This window comes from Papilio polytes, unplaced genomic scaffold (genome assembly GCF_000836215.1).
Source record: "Papilio polytes unplaced genomic scaffold, Ppol_1.0 DF822845.1, whole genome shotgun sequence".
Classification (NCBI taxonomy): domain Eukaryota; kingdom Metazoa; phylum Arthropoda; class Insecta; order Lepidoptera; family Papilionidae; genus Papilio; species Papilio polytes.
In genome coordinates this window covers 5,492,145-5,509,282 of record NW_013526359.1, presented here as the reverse complement: position 1 = coordinate 5,509,282, position 17,138 = coordinate 5,492,145, and the positions used below count along the sequence as shown (strand labels likewise).

Sequence of the window (17,138 nt, the reverse complement as noted above, 5' to 3'; positions counted from 1 at the left end):
AAAAAAAAATATATACCGACGAATTGAATACCTCCTTCTTTTGGGAAGTCGGTCAAAAATAAAATAGTACGTGGGTTAAAATTACACTAGTAACATTGTAATCTATCTAAAAATCTTATAAAAAAATTTAATAAACAAAATGTAACTACAGTTTCGTACAGTTTCGTAAACGACTCTAAGCATGAATAAAATTTTAGTATCAGCTGAATCGTACGTATTCTAGAAACACAATTTGGTTTCTAAAGTCATGTACAAGCACATCTATAAAGTGAAATGGACTGTAATACAAGGCAAGATTGTTTAATGTTAAACGCAAGTTCCTACTGCATAAGAAAAGTTAGAGAACGCTTAGACCTTGACCGTGCAATTTATTGCTTTGTTTTTTCGTTACATTGTCGCAGCGGCACGCAAACACCAACATTCATATGAAAATTATACGACGCTCATTTGTTCGTGTCAAAAAGTATAAGCAAGTTTTTCTAAAAGATTTCAGTAAAGAAAAAGCCATGCTTCGTAATTTAAGGTTAGTTGATGTTGTTAATATCTGTGGCGCATTGCTTTTGATATTAATAAATATAAAATTAAAAAGAAATAGGTAAAAACGAACATGAAATTTCGTACATCGAATAGAAGTTATACACTTGTATTAAAAAAAACTTTCTTATGTTTTTTTGGATAAAAACCCAAATGTGGGAAAAAGACCATAAGTTGTTGCTAACATTAAGGAAGCAAGATTGCTAAGGTTTGTCATGTCATGTCATTTTGACATTTGCTATTGATAATTTGACAAATGTAAACAATAGAATAAAATTTTATAATTTCATGCGGATGAAGCCGCACGGGAACAGCTAGTTCATGAATATAACTATAGGTTTCGTTACTCGAAATCTGTACCATTACATAAGTGATTCCTTCGGAAATAATTGAAGCCTTCCCCTTGAAGGCTACAATTTTGGTTGATGTAACCGTCTAAATGACATCGCCGTTCTACGTAATGAGGGTAAGGAATCTTGTAGGGAACATCTTTGTGCCATTTTTCCAAGTTGTAACGATCTAATACACTCAAAACCACGACAATAATGGATAAGGTTTTTATACAGCTTTTTGAAACTTTTTAACAAATAAAGACTATAATTTATACTAAAGCGTGCAAAAGTTTGTTACGTTTTCCTCGCGTTATCGTTCGATCATCATAAAATGTTGCATAGATTTTGTTGGAGATTATTTTTTCTACGAAAAAATCTATTCGCAAGGTTGGGCTCTATATTATCCTAGTAGAAATACCGCAAGTTAAAGTTAAGTAACTCTTATACAAAGGCAAATATCTTATACAAGTATACACAAGTACGACTATAGGCGCTGCTATAGATTGGTTCTGTTCCAAAAATATTTAAAACCTATAAGACATAGCAGTGCATAGAAGAAGGGCTAGAGTGCTATCTTAATTGATTTTTAGATACCCACCGGGTCAAATAAATTTTCGATCTATATATGATGCCTTATAGAACATATCCCAATATTGTTTAACCTCTAAATCTTGACCCAAGGCTATTTAACGTCGCACAAGTCTAGTTTATTCCTTTGAAAAAAAAAAAGAACAGCCTGTAATATTATTTTCAGATATCAGTTCTAATATTTAAAGCCAGCTACATACGATCTGTTTTATCTGAACAGTTGTCAGTTTTTTAAGATTTATCCGAACTATCGGATCGTTTAGAGTACTGAACGTATGTAGCTGGCTTAACGTGTTTTCAGTGAAGTAGATACATCAATGTTAGGAAAATATGATTTTACAATTTCTTTTTTTTTGACAGGTGGCGGTTTTATGAGATTATTTGGCACGTATTTGGCGACACATGGCTCCGCGCTGGGGACATACTTCAGATTATTACGTCCCCGCGGCGTGTCACTGGATTTTCGTGAAATTTTAAAAAGAGTCAACACGCCGTTTATGTTTTGTTTGAAAATTCCCGGCTCCACTTCACTGGCAGAGGTAATTATGTTGAATGTGTTTGTTCGTCAATTTGTATACTTGTATAGCATAGAGACATTAACGGCCGAATTTTGAAACGAATCTCAGACATTTTATAAGCGCCGCTTACAATCTGAAAAAAGTTATTTTAATGCAATTTGTAGTTTACATGTGGCCTTATCATTTAAGACGGTATTTCATATTTCAATTTCGTTTCAGTATTTGGCCGTTAGAGAGATTACAAATTAAAATGTGCATACTCATATGATTTAAAATGCCTTATCGTCTTGTAAATTTAAATGCGAAAATAACTATTCTGAATCCGACACAAATGAGCAAAAAGCTTGTTAAAAATGCACGAATTTTCGCGGTTATTTAATAAACTAAAAGAATGATGAATTATGAATTTTAGAGAAAAGATTTATTAATAATTGTTTTAGTATTATGCTAGAAACGATTATAAAATATAATATCCCGTAAAATAATATTCTATTGATAAGAGAATTGTAAAAGTGCAAAATCACCGTTGCCTATGTTATGAGTCCCGCGTGCGTGAAAGGTTGGAAAAAAATTCCAGGTCCGTGTTCAAATTTTGTGAAAGGTCGATAAGGCTGAAGTCAGACGTAAAGGTAACCATACACGGATTATAGCAGACAGATAGAAATAAAAGTTGAGTGTTGTAAAAGCTTTCTTTTTCTGTTTTGACTTTAATTTTGTGCAGAATTCACTGACACCGTCAACATTTTTTTTCTGCAAAAATGCAGTCGATCTGTGATTCTAAAAAAATGTAAATATGACCCCTGTATACTTTCCAATTGAATTTTCATTTGCTGAATGCCTAATAATTTACTCTTTTATTGTACAAATACTGTAAAAGAGTAGAAAAGAAATTTACCCACGATATTGTGTGCAAATTACAATTCTTATATAACTGGTACTATTTAAAGTTGAGATTGCACAGAGCCGTTGGGAGTGCTATCCAAATGAGACCATTTATTTCTTCTACTTAAAGGAACTTGCACAGTATATACACTTTATCGACCTAGAATGTTCTTTAAACTTTATGGATATGAAAAAGCTAATTTAGATTTTATTTACAACACATTAAAGTTTAAATTTCATCAGATATTTGTGTCATTAGGTATCTTTTGTTTAAATTAGTGAGTAAGTAAATAGTCTAGGTGTAAAAAGAATCTACGAAAATAAAGTTTTAGAATCTCTATTAAATGAATTTTAGATTTTTTTATATTGTCCATTTTTAACTTCTCCTTTATTGTTTAAGTTATTTATACCAAGATAAATATATTTTAAGGCGAAGTTCAAGCTAGTATTCGCCGCCCACTTAGTTTGTGAACTATCTTTACAACCACTTTCCCGTCGCCGCTTCATCTTTTTGAATGCGCTTTACAAAGTACTGAGAAAACTCGCCTCCGCCTCTGCGGTTGATTTCTGTAATAACACTATTAAAAGAATGAACGTTTAAGGATGTAATGTTTTGTTATAAACGGGAACTATCTATGAGTTTTACTTGGAATCTTATGCAGGCCACACATCTGCATGACGTACAAATGCGTGACAAAACAGTACAATTATTTTCACTAACTTAGTTAAGCCGGCAAGGTTACAATCATCACGCAAGATCTATTTGCACGCAGAAAGTTTGCCCATGACTCCAACTCCTACAACACCGACAGTATCGTAACTTAACGCATACCTCGTGAGACCATCGGCAAAGCTACGCACAGTTAATATGTGCCTGCTTAGGATAGAAATAGATATTCATTGTTGTTGATTGTTCCATTAATTTTAGTAATGAGTTTCTGTTTCAATCAAATCCTGTCATGTCATTGTCAAAACCGGACGTGTTTAACTGGTTTATATTATTTATTTCTGACTAGCTTTCACCCGCGACACCGTCGACGTGTAGTTAAAAAAGAAAAAGTAAGTAGCCTATGTGTTTTCCCAGACTATCGTCTACGTCTATGCTAAATTTCATAGTTATCCGTTGAGCAATTTAGGCTACAAACTCTAACAAACATCTATCCATCTAAATTATCGCATTTATAATAAAATTTTAGAATTAAACTGATGGGCAGAACAAAATCATACATAGTATAAATAAAGAATGCCGTTATGTAAAAATATGTTTATACTTCTTTGTATTATAATATAATTTTTTGAAGATCGATGATCTCTCCTTTGATAAAGGGTTTCCTTTTGTATTACTGAGCATGTTTTCGTATCTTTTATCCTTTCCTTTGTTATCAGTGACGGGTGGGTTTCGGTTTAGTTCTATTTCAAGTGATACAGACCTTTGTTCGTTTACCAAACAACATTACGACCTCTAGAATAGACACTGTTTTCTCACATACAGGGATAGTTCCGAATTCTGTTGTTTATTTTCTTTTTAGGAAAGTGATTACTCTTCTAATATTTAGACAGTGTTAAATTTTAAGTTTTAAAAGTAACACGATAAATTACAGATTCATAATCGATTGCTTTTAATAAACAAAATAACAAACAAGAAATAGAAGAATTGTAGAATAAAAGATAATTTGGCAAAAATATATTTAGCAGTATTTATTGTACCACTTCAGGTTAGATTTGAAAGAAAACTGTATCTTTCTTTGCTATTAATAATAAAATTCTTTTTGTATTTTTACAATTAATGCGACTGTATTTTCAACAATTCAACGTAAAATCACTGATTGAATCTGTTACTTAGATTTGTAAGGCAACGTCAACAAACGCCCCTCTGTTGATCCCTTAACTATGTTTGATTACGGAACAGTATTTGGCAACAACCGATACTAGATTGAATGAGATTTACAGCGTTGGATAGATTTAGTAATTACAGCGTTTCGATTAAAGCAACTTTAAATTTACATACGAGTATAATATGTTGAAATATTCTGAATTTCATCTTGGATTCTATTTTATACTTAAAAAGGACGGGAATCAGTTCATTAACTGCACTCTTTTTTTCTCTTTATTTTTATAGGAACTTTGGTTATATAATACATCATACCTATACCATATAAATACAAACAAACATACAAAATAGAAAAAGAATGAAAAACAAATTACTGTCAGCCCTTTAACACCATACTGCAGATTTCATCCGCTACATCGGAACTCCGCTTTTCATAATTAATACAATTGTGTCATTACAGAAGATTATATTATAAAGTGCAGAAAATACCTCCTACTTTTGTGTGAAGTTGGAAATGGTCTCGTTACATTCTTTTACGCAAGTTACGTTGTATGTATTAAAAGCGGTTTATGCAGTTTTAAAATTCAATCTTCTTTTGAAATGCACAAAGTTTAAAATTATTTGTTGAAGTAACTTCTACATTATTCTTGGTATATCGAGTTCAAAATTGGAATCACATTAGTCTTCCGAGTAGCAAATCTTTGCTTCTTAATATCAAATCAATTTCTCATAGTAAAATAATTTCTTCGGCAGATTGTAATCACTGAAATGTAGGTCAGACCTCTAGCATAAAACAGTAATATTAAAGGCGTCTTTGATACAGATTATTGGTCTTGTGTTCGTAGAAACCATCCATGTTTCCCTTTCGTGGAATTTTGGCTTGGAGGTTTTTAAATTTTGGAAACCATCCAAATTGTAAAAGCTTTGTATACTTAGTGATTGCTTTTTTTGTGATAATACATACAGTTCTACTTTTCTTTGAATCGAAATATGATTAATCTACTATCATAATGCAGATATTATGTTTTCTTTTTTTTATGAAATATTTTGACCTAAATATTACATGCACTCATGAATCATTGTTTTTGTTATACTGATGATATTTTATAATTAAAAGTAAGATAAATATAGAAAAAGTAAGTTTAGATTGTGTAAGAGTACTTAAGGAGACGGTGAATTCAAATAATGACGGCCGAAGATACCTTCTCCATCTTCTGTATGGAAAAAAGTACAATATTCTTCTGATGTCCTAAGGATGTAGAGTCTTGTTTCAACAATTCTTATTTATTCAGGGTCTCGAGATAAAAGGCCAGATGGTGTTTTGTTCGGAGTCAGATTCACTCCTATTCGTCGGGTCGCCATTCCTCGACGGCCTCGAGGGTCTCACTGGCAGAGGGCTCTTCATATCTGACATTCCATTACATGATGCTACAAGAGATGTTATTTTAGTTGGAGAACAAGCAAGGGCTCAAGTAAGACCACTGTTTACCTTATGAATAATGAATAAATAGCAAGACTACGATGATTACAAGTTGTTTTACTTTTTAGGATGGTTTAAGAAGAAGAATGGATAAATTGAAGAATTCAATAGAAGAAGCTAGTAAAGCGGTTGATAAGGAACGAGAAAAGAATGTCAGTTTATTGCATTTAATATTTCCACCTCATATTGCAAAAAGATTATGGTTGGGTAAGTTTATAAATTGCGCTAAATATGACATATAAATTGATAACCGTAGAAGTCAATATTCGTATCTACATTGCTATATCACTGTCACATTTACAAACACAAATCGATATCTCTATTTTATCAAAGACGATGAATGCGACTACAGTATTTTGTAGAAGTACGGGAAGGGTATTTTAAGGAACATTACCGTTTTAGGAGAGAAAATTGAAGCGAAAAGCCACGATGACGTAACAATGCTGTTCAGCGATATCGTCGGCTTCACGTCTATCTGTGCGACCGCCACGCCTATGATGGTCATTGCTATGCTCGAGGATTTATACAGCGTGTTTGATGTGTTCTGTGAAGAATTGGACGTGTACAAGGTATTTGTTTCGAAATAAATTAAAGAAATTAGATTGGCCAAAAATCACTTAAAATGTACTCCTTTACATAAAACTCAAACAATTTTATCAACATTGTTAAGACAAGAGCAAATTTCTAGTTGTAAAACACAAACACCTAAACATAAAACACGTATTACACATAACAATTACGTTCGATTTTTACATATCAGTGCTGAACCTTCTTTAATCATTTAGGTGGAGACAATCGGCGACGCATATTGCGTAGCCAGTGGTCTACATCGTAAGATAGAGACGCACGCTCCCCAGATCGCTTGGATGGCGTTACGTATGGTGGAAACTTGTGCCCAACATCTTACACATGAAGGACATCCGATAAAGGTATAATTAACCCTAGTAACTCAATTAATCGATTTAAAACTGCTACAATATCTAGTTCCGTATCGACTAATTTCAAAGTGATCCTTCTCTAAAATCTGATACGAATCTGAATTCGAATCCTTGATCTAATTGGTACTGACACCGTGTTAACTCGAGTAGCTTTTGATTATTACATAGTGTAATAAAGCTTTAATGTGATGCGGTGTCTGATGGATTTTTTTTACCATATTATTTAGCCATGAAAATTTACAAATTAACCATTTGACAGATGCGTATCGGTCTCCATACTGGTACGGTGCTTGCTGGGGTGGTTGGAAAAACAATGTTAAAGTATTGCCTCTTTGGACATAATGTAACTCTGGCTAACAAATTCGAATCCGGATCAGAACCACTCAAGATAAACGTTAGTCCTACCACATATAAGTAAGTTAACTATTTATTTTAATCAAATCTAAATCGAATCTTTTTTCTTTCCACCTACTGTGATGAGTACTTGAGATACTAACGGCCTAGTTTTGAAACGAATCTGTTAGACGTCATTTTTAATAGAACTTATAGTTGATGCTGCTAAATACTTTAAATTTCGTTTCAGGATTTGACCGTTTTATTTATTGCGAAAATCAAGTTGTTAAATGTCCATCAATAGAATACATAGTACACTAGTCTCAAACCGTTTAGATAGTCAAGTCAAAGTAACTTTAAGTTAAATAACTTTGGCAGAACGTCAGCCATATTGCATGCTCCGGTATTTGCGGAATCAAAAGCGCTTAACTTGGTTTGTTATAAATTGTTTATTATCTAACACGTTCGCTCGAAACTTAATTATTTTGATTCTAAAATTCACAAACACATTAATTGAGTGAGGATTTTTCTCAATTGGCGTTAATTCAACCATAGATAAACCGTGTTTTCAAGAGTAGAATGAACAAGCGATTATTAGTGTACTATCATTGTAAGCATAGGGCGGAATGGTCAAGCGCAAATTTATTCGTAATAAAAACTGTTTTGAAATCTTCATAATATTGTATAAACTATTGAAGATATTGAAATTTATGATCCAAAGTAGTTTTGTTTGAAAACAAATTTGATCCAATATGAAAGTTTAAAAGTATAAAAAAGACTTTATCCCGCAGGTGGCTCATAAATTTCCCCGGCTTCGAAATGGAGCCGCGAGATCGCTCCTGCCTTCCGAACTCGTTCCCCAAGGATATACCGGGAACATGCTACTTTCTGCATAGATACAAGCATCCGGGGACTGACCCAAGCGCCTCACAGGTAAAGTTTTATTACCATCACACCTAAATTAAACACCCTTTATTTGAAGAACGATAGGCATTTGTTTAAACGTTCTTGGTTTTCTAAACAAAATGTTCATGGTTTTCGGAGATATGATTATTGCAGCAATGGAAGCCCACTTTTAGTTTTTTCATTGCTATTATTTATCAACAGGTACAGCACATACAGGATGCTCTAATCGATTTCGGAATCGGACAAGGGAAGTCAGTCCACGTTGATAATGAAGAACCTACATAATTACTACAAATATTACCTAGATTTAAACAATCTTTTGAATTAATAATTGAAATATATCATTTGTAAATAGCTTCATTTTAAATCCTGTTTCAAATGCCTTAAATACTCATATTAACTATATTGTAATTAAAATTTCAACATACTGTAGAAATCTATGTGAGTATTCATAGTAGCACGTAATATTGCTTAAGAATTTGCTCACAGAATAAATAATTTATTAGATTAATATAAGATCTCTGCTTGTAAAGGATTAGTTATTACGTTTTAACAAGTCATTAAATTTAAGATAATAAAATATGAAAGTATAGATAAAGATCTATTTAAATCTCTACACGAACCTATAGTTTTCTCTTTCTTTCTAAAGTAGAATGAGAGTGATAGCAGTTCAGTATCAAGGCCGAATATTGAAACGAAACTTAAAAACTCGCTTTATAAGAGCCTGTTACATTTTATATCAGTATTCGGCCATGCGTTTTAAATGTAGTATTTTTTCTTATATGGTAAAACATTTTAGTGATACAGAATACTACTTTTGTACATAGTTTTCTACGCAAATAGAATAACTTAGACAACATTAAGACGATGAGAGATATAACTTAGATAAAAAACAATAACTTTAGGAATTTAATACGCTCTAGATTTGGAGCTTATGTTAAATCTATTCAATCTAATAAGTTCCCAGTATTTTACTACTTATGATATTAAATATTGAAAATCGGTTTCTTTCATTCTGATCTCAAAATTTTTAATAATATCGAGATCTTGTTCTCAATTTTGACGCAGACGCCAGATGTTAAATTTTCGAGATTCATTTATCTTAAAATTATCAATAATTCTATTAAATATGAATCTACAAAAATGTAACAAATTACTAGTTTCGAAGAACATAGGCTACGGAAAAGAAATAATCAAATAGTGAGAATAAAACAGTGTTGGATTGCGAAATACATTTTTTCTCTTACCATCCCAAAAAGGTTAGAAAATTAAAAGACTTGTCCTTTAAAATAAACAAATTATTCAACTAATTAGCGTAAAGTCAAGTTCTACTTTGTTTTAAATCTTGTGAAAATTTGAAATGACAGAAAGCACTTACTAATCAGACAAATAAAGACATTCGAAGCTACTGACGACATTAAACTTATAACAAAAATGAAAACTATTTAAAAATATATTTGTAACACCAAAGAAACTAGAAACAAAATTTATATTACTTATACTGATGTTAATTCTAACATAGAGTCAAATACTGAAACGTTATTTAAATATGGAACGGCGTCTGAAATGTTAAAGCCATGTTTAAATATCGAATTGCATTAAAACGTCTTAACAGATTATAATCGACGCTTGCGTTTAAGTTTAAAATTCGTTTCAGTATACAACTGAACGTCTTTACATGTATACTTTCTCGTTGTGATTTAGGACGTTAATCGTAAGTTCTTTTGTTTCTACCATAATTAGATTATTATTAATGTTATTATAACAAGCCTTTTTCATCCTTCTGTATTTTAATACCATCATTCTGTGAGTGATGTTTTATTGTGAACGAACACTTAACAAATCTAGTCACAGCCATAGTCTTTAAGGTAATTTTGTGTACCAAAGTATATTATTTTTTAATATTTCAACCCAGTACAAATGTATATCGCTCTAGAGAATAATCTTAATAATTAATAGCAATTAATTACAACCTTTCATTGATGTATATTTCAACAAAAATCATTTAAGTAGTAATTTTATGTAATGTGTGAAGTAGCTGTGAATTTCCACTGTACTCAAACCTGTATATATTGTTATTCTTGTCATTCTATTTGGAAGATAGAGATAGCAATATTTTACAGTTAACAGCATTGAAATTATACTATTCTATTGAAAATGTACGAGAGAATCTCATGTGTTAGCTTTTAATTATAAAGCTTTACTATTTTGCTATTAAGACGATGTAAATACATTTGAATCTGGGATAATTACGACTTACGTAGATATAATGCGATTGGCAGTAGATATAGAATAAGTTAAAAGCTTAAAATTAAAACGTATATCGTAGCGCATTAGATCCGAAGCTTTATCGAAGGAAATTAAGTCTTTTGAAGGTCGATTTAAGATCCATTATCCCTAATGCTTAAGTAGATATTTCTAATGGCAATTACATTTGCTACAGGATGTTCAAATTTTCGTTTTATACCAACTCTTTTGAGGTAAATAAATTAAATCTTTTCACTTGAGCACCCGCCCGTATTGCTGGAACTAAATTCACTGAACAAATTTACTGTTTGGTTTTAAACACTTTGAATTAATTCAACTATAAACATAGCTTTATTTAAATTTATTTTTAAACCTCTATGGTTACTATTAGGGCCTAAAGAGTTATATTATTTCTATGGAATTTTATGAGTAATTTTAGTATTGTAAATTTATTCTTTTCTAAAAACGTCGTTTTTGCTATTTTAAGCATGCTACTAGTCATTCGCTATTTAAGAAATTTGTATAGCATTAAAATTAAGAGTACTTACTATACATAATTTATGAAAAAGCGTACGTTCTAAAGTAGAATTTATTCTCAAAGTAGGAAGTACTAGAATTCCATAAATATTTCGCTAGGATATAGAATTAGATATTAATTTCTTCAACGCAATATTTAATATAATTAAATGAAATTGTAAAAAAAAGATAGTCTGTTTTTAATTTATTAATTTATTATTGTCTATAGAGAGCACAAAAATTTATATAAATAATTCAATAATATACATTCCATTTAACGAATATAAATCTAATTTTATCTTAAACCGCCTACACACCTAAGTTTTAACAGTTTAAATATTCAAAAATTGAAGGTGTGTTGGCGGCATTATATTAGCATTATTTTTCAGTTGTAAATGAATATATTTTTTATTAATTTAATTGAGTTTTAATTTAGTCAAATACAATATTAAAGGCATTTCAATCTATTTAAAATCTTTTTCTTTTTCAATAATAAGGAATATAATGAGAGAAATCATATTTATTATATGCTCGTTTATTAACTAGTATCTAGAAAATTAAAATAAATATTAGCTTATATGCAGATTTCTCTTATAGTAATCATTAGAGCCTAGTCGTTGTATAACAATTCTTTGCCTAAGATCACGGCCTTTTATGTAAATGTACTTCAAAATGTATATGTAATTTAGAACATATGTATATTTCACTATTTATATGTTATACGGGTCTTAACTTATTCAACGGTAACTTTAGTATATTTCATTGTGAATGCACTGTTAGGACAACACTGTGAAATAAAAATATTCCTTTCACATTTGATTGTTTTATTTATTTTTCGCCTTGGACTGCGTTAAAATCATAGAGTGAACTATGTGTAGTTAAGGTTAACGCGCATTATTCCAGTCCTGCATATACGATAACGGTTCGCATTGAGATGGCTTCGTTATTCACTCACCGCTGACCCCATCTCGCCGATAATGCGGGATAAAGATACAAAGTTGCGCCGCGACCGGTGCCGTGTGGGCGAGGAGTGCAATGCGCGTTAACCCTTATTCTGTCGGCAACAATGCACTGCTGGCCAAGGGTACGGCTGAATCTAAGATGACTTGCCTGGTATTGTTCAGGAATTACAATTTAAATTTATAATCTACACTAGAGACATGTTTTCTATTTATGACTAAATTCTTTTTTTTGCTAAATTACTTGTTGTCCAGTAAGTATCGTAATTTAAAATCAGGTGAACCGCTGACACAATTTTCTTTTTTTACAGAAATGTCCCTCAGCGATGGTATTCTTAATAACAACATTATGCATAATTTGAGTTTCCACTGAAACATCTGTACTTTACCTGTATTGTCATCTCTCACACTGTGCTTGAAAAAATAGAGATAACAAATGTTTTTGTACTAGTATTTCTGCAGTGGAAATGCCTCTTTACATAGCTCGGTCAGCCGACGCTCTAGATAGCGGCCGTAATGAATATTACCAGCACAGGTGCGCCCTTAATTTCCATACCTGAGAGTTTATTAAACGAAACTCTGTGGGAAATTGTTCTTGATGAAACTAAATGTTTTAGTGAAACTTTAGTTTTATAAAATATATACAAGTTAGTGGCATATTTGCTACATATTTTAAATCTGAGAGACCGTGATAATAACGTTGAATATTAAGGAATTAAAATAATATTATAAAATATTTATAAAGCTGAAAATAGACTTGGCTTTAAAAAAATCTTGATAAAAGATGGCGAGTAAGTATATTTATAGGGTTTACATAATTTCATTTATTTATCAAGAATCAAATCAGAACAAAAAGCATATTGTAAAATGAAGGATATACAAACCTCATGTCTTTATTAACAGTTCATTTTAACGGTTAATGCGTTGGTCCGTATTGGATGGCGCAAGCCCATTCCCCAGATTACATTGTAGCTTAACCAACAAATGTAAAAAAGAAATCGCTCGTTTCATCTTTTCCTTCAATACATAGTAAAGATTGTAGCACACAGCTAAAAAAGTATCGCGAAACCAACGTGACATAGTTTGCTACGGTCATAGAACGGTGAATGGTTCACCGGATTTTCATATGGAACTGCTATGATTAGATTCTTTCGCTTTCTGTGTGCTGCTGGATTAATGCCGTTTCACACACGATCGAACGCCTTTTGTGCCCAGCCCGTCATTTTATGGTTTTCATCAATTGCCGTTTTCATTCGCGAGTCGAGTCGTAAAAATAAGTTTACGTATGAAACGAACATCATTTCGCGTTACGTTTTGTGCAAGATTCCAATATACCGTTTCGTAATTTGTCAATCGTGACGATTTCGCTTTATTGTTTCCACATGAAAGCTTTGTTGAACTTAATAAAACAATACTATGAATTTCCCGTAATGAATTTGATTAAAAAATTGTGTTTAAAATCGAGTGAAAATTCTTTCTAGATTCAGTTCTAAAAAGCATAATTATCGCATTATATTAAAATTTACCCCAACGCAAAATCGTTCCACACATAATTAATTTATTCAAATGAAAACAGACATCAAACAACATAACAGTATAAACATGTTTTAATTAAGTTATTAATCCAGGCTATTGTAAAATTAGCTCACTTTAACCGAATGAATCCATTTCATTATATAAAGTGGATAGACCAATTATGAAATTAAAGGGTTGGGTGCAGCCATAAGTGACGTGACAATGTCACATGAATAGAAATGTAATAAATTGTCAATACATGACCATACACAACAGCATAAACTTAAGTCATACATTGTGAATCAATAGATGTTAAACAGTGTATCTTATCTTATTAATATTGTAAATGCGAAAGTTAATATGGATAAGTATCTTAGAGTTTGTAGCCTAAACAGCTAAATTGATCACGGTGAAATTCGACATAAATGTAGAGAATAGTCTAGAAGAACAGGGATGTTACTTACATTGTTTTTTTTAAGTATGTAATAATGGGGTTGTCAAATTCGTACATTCGAGATGTACAATCAGATTTAAGGGCAATATTTTGTTAATACAATTACGAATTTATAGACCTTTATGATTTAAAAACCATAAGATAGCTTAGAAATGTTTATTATTACAGTTACCTACTGTTTTATAATTAATTATTATAGAAGGTGAAGCGAAGTGGAATGAATTGAATGACAAAGATAAAAGAAAGCTGTTGAATGAAAACAATTAAGGTGTTAAAATGAGCATCTTTTGAAACGTTTTGAAGTTCACTTTTACACCTTAATTGTTTCCATTAATAATGTAAACAAAAGGCTTTTCTTTCGAAAAGCATCTTCAAATGACTGCTCGCGCGTTGCCGTGTTAATGAGAAACCTTGTTGTTTGCAATTTAACAAAATGTTTCCTTGGAAATAAATTAAAAATCAACAAAACACGACTGTCAAACTCTACACACCTTCAATTTTTACTGCACAATTTTAACAGAACAGTCGAACTGGAAGCACTTTGATTCCTATAAGCTTAAAGTGCGCACACTACTCGATTTTTAGTTGTGCAACTAAACAGTTGAATTAACTGCGAAACAATCGACTATCCAACAAAAGTAGTGCGATAGTTAAGTCATAAGTGTGTCCGTGCTCTCAACAGAACAATTGAAAAGTCAACTGTTCACTATTGTAAAGAATGAGTGGAATATTTATTAAATAACCATTTATGAACTTGTTATTTCATATTATCAATTTAAATTCTACAATTTTATTTATCATTTATCATGGTCACGTATACAACTTCGCTGTAAGTTGAGTCTCCGACAGATGTGAGCGGGCATCGGCACAGAATACTAATGTGTAGCTTAACAATTTAATTTTCTTATCTATATGAAATGTTATTTCACTTACCTGGTTTAAAATTTGATGTTTACACATTTTCCATTAAAATGTGATGTGTTATTTATATATCTAAGATGCAAACGCGGTTGTTTATGGGCATAGGTCACATGCTGGTTCGTCATCCCATATTATGAAAAGAAAAACTAGTACCTTGGAAAAAAATAGTGAAATTGGACTTCATAAATATACGTTTTTTTTAACGTTAAGTTATTTGAAGCAGTTCTAACTACTATGTCAATAAAATAAAGCAAAAAATATGTAATATTTTCATGCAGCTAATTTTTTTTAATTTACCCTGTTAAAATACAAATTTGATATAGCACTATGCAGATTATCAATTTAATACCAAGTTGCGGCGGTATTTTTAATTACATTTCATAAAATAGAGTTTGCGAAATGCAATTATCACCATGACACAGATTTTAACGAACGACGAATAAAATTCACTTTGTTAATTCGGGTTATATTTTTAGTTTGTTTTGGCAAAGTAGAGTGTACACATTGTAAAGTAAATTTTACTTTTAATGAAATCTCCTTCATTTTAATTTAAAAAAAAATGTGAAAACGCTGGTAAAAATAACCAAATAGTTACATGTTTCGTAGCGTTATAGCTAACGTAAGACATTTTAGTAATCTTACTAATATTAAGTTTCGATACATTTATACATGTTTGTTAAAGTTTGTGACCTAAAAGGCTGATCGGATCTCGATAAAATTTTACATAGATGTCGAGTATAATCTGGAAGAACACATAAGCTACTTGCTTTTTTTTTAATGCTACGCGGGAGATGTCGCGGGCGAAAGCTATTATAAAATATAGGTAAATAAGTCTTTGTCTATACTCTGTATACTGTGTTTTAGTGACTAGAATTAGATTTTTGGTGTCAAAGAAAATCTTGAAAAACCTATCTTTGTGTCATACCTTTGCGTCATGTATGTACGGGGAAAAAGACTGAGTATCCTAGGCAATATTTTAACTCATCCGATGAAATAAGTCTTCACATAATTATGTTTGATGAAATTTCTTCACTTAAAAGATGTAACAGTTGTAAATGGGTTGATTTGTCTACTATCTAGTTAATTTAAATCAAAACTTAACTACAGTTGTATTTATTCCTAGTGACAGCAAAGAACATTGTTCCGTTTGAATTTAGTGCAAATTGAAATTGAACATTGTTTACTAAGGACTAACAAGTTTAAGTGGTTCGAGTATCGCGGTTAAAGTTTTAATTGATTCATGAGCTGTTAATTGAATTTCAACGTGTTTCGAAAACACGCTTCGTGTAAAAGGGCTTGAGATAGAGAAATCAAAAATTGCTATAAGTATTACTCGAAACTAAACTGAAAAAGTGGTTAGTTAGGCATTATTTAATTTCATCATCGTTTTGCCGTCCCCAAGAGCAATATATGTGCTGCTTACATACATTTCTATCAGCCGTCACACTTTACATCCATACTTTATTCAATCTTACATTTGTTCAATATTATAATTTTCTTGTGTATATTGGCCTAGGACTTCAATTATCTATACTTCTATACTAATATTATAAAGATGAAAGATTTGTATTTTTTATGCATTTAAATAACTCAAAAACTACTGAACCGGTTTCAAAAGTTCCTTCATCATTAAAAAGTTACGTTATCAGTAACATAGGTTGTGTTTTTATTATTTTTGTAATTTCAAGCAGACGATGTCACGAGCAACACCTTGTTTATAAATAATTACGATAATCCTATCAAAATTCCGTCAGTTATATTATCATTTGTATAGTCACAGCGCAGGGGTTGATTGACAATTAATCGTCCTCGGTATGCGGCAGGTGTGGCGCTAATGATGGCTCCAATTTCAACCGGCCGTTTGGGATTTAATTTCATAGTAATGTATCTTTTTATATTTTTAACCAAAGTAGGTCACACTAGTTTAAATGATCTACATATCTGATTTAATACCTTTTTAAAACCTGCCCTCTTGGGGCTTACTTAAAGACTAGTAATTGATTTGTATCTGGGAAGAATATTTGACATTTTTTAACGTTGTATACTCTATTAAATTATCATATATTTTTTATAACTTTATCAGATAGTTAGCTTAATTTCTTCAACTTAGTCTACAAAAGACGTATTTATTAGAAAATTTTGCACCAAATTATTATTGAAACTCGAAATTAGTTCCCTATCGAA

At 31.3% G+C, this 17,138-nt stretch overlaps 1 protein-coding gene across 2 annotated transcripts in view; it reads left to right on the top strand.

Moving 5' to 3' along the window:
• The window catches only part of LOC106105603 (head-specific guanylate cyclase), a 36,901-nt gene extending 25,587 nt beyond the window's left edge, over nucleotides 1-11,314 (top strand). For both annotated transcript variants that reach the window (XM_013286014.1, XM_013286013.1), the window contains exons 8-15: nucleotides 1,815-1,993; nucleotides 5,978-6,157; nucleotides 6,234-6,372; nucleotides 6,568-6,734; nucleotides 6,951-7,094; nucleotides 7,363-7,517; nucleotides 8,228-8,369; nucleotides 8,544-11,314. In XM_013286014.1, coding sequence (XP_013141468.1) covers nucleotides 1,815-1,993; nucleotides 5,978-6,157; nucleotides 6,234-6,372; nucleotides 6,568-6,734; nucleotides 6,951-7,094; nucleotides 7,363-7,517; nucleotides 8,228-8,369; nucleotides 8,544-8,627 — 1,190 coding nt within the window. In that variant the 3' untranslated portion in view covers nucleotides 8,628-11,314. The remainder of the gene's footprint in view (nucleotides 1-1,814; nucleotides 1,994-5,977; nucleotides 6,158-6,233; nucleotides 6,373-6,567; nucleotides 6,735-6,950; nucleotides 7,095-7,362; nucleotides 7,518-8,227; nucleotides 8,370-8,543) is intronic.
• Nucleotides 11,315-17,138: the final 5,824 nt, after the last annotated feature.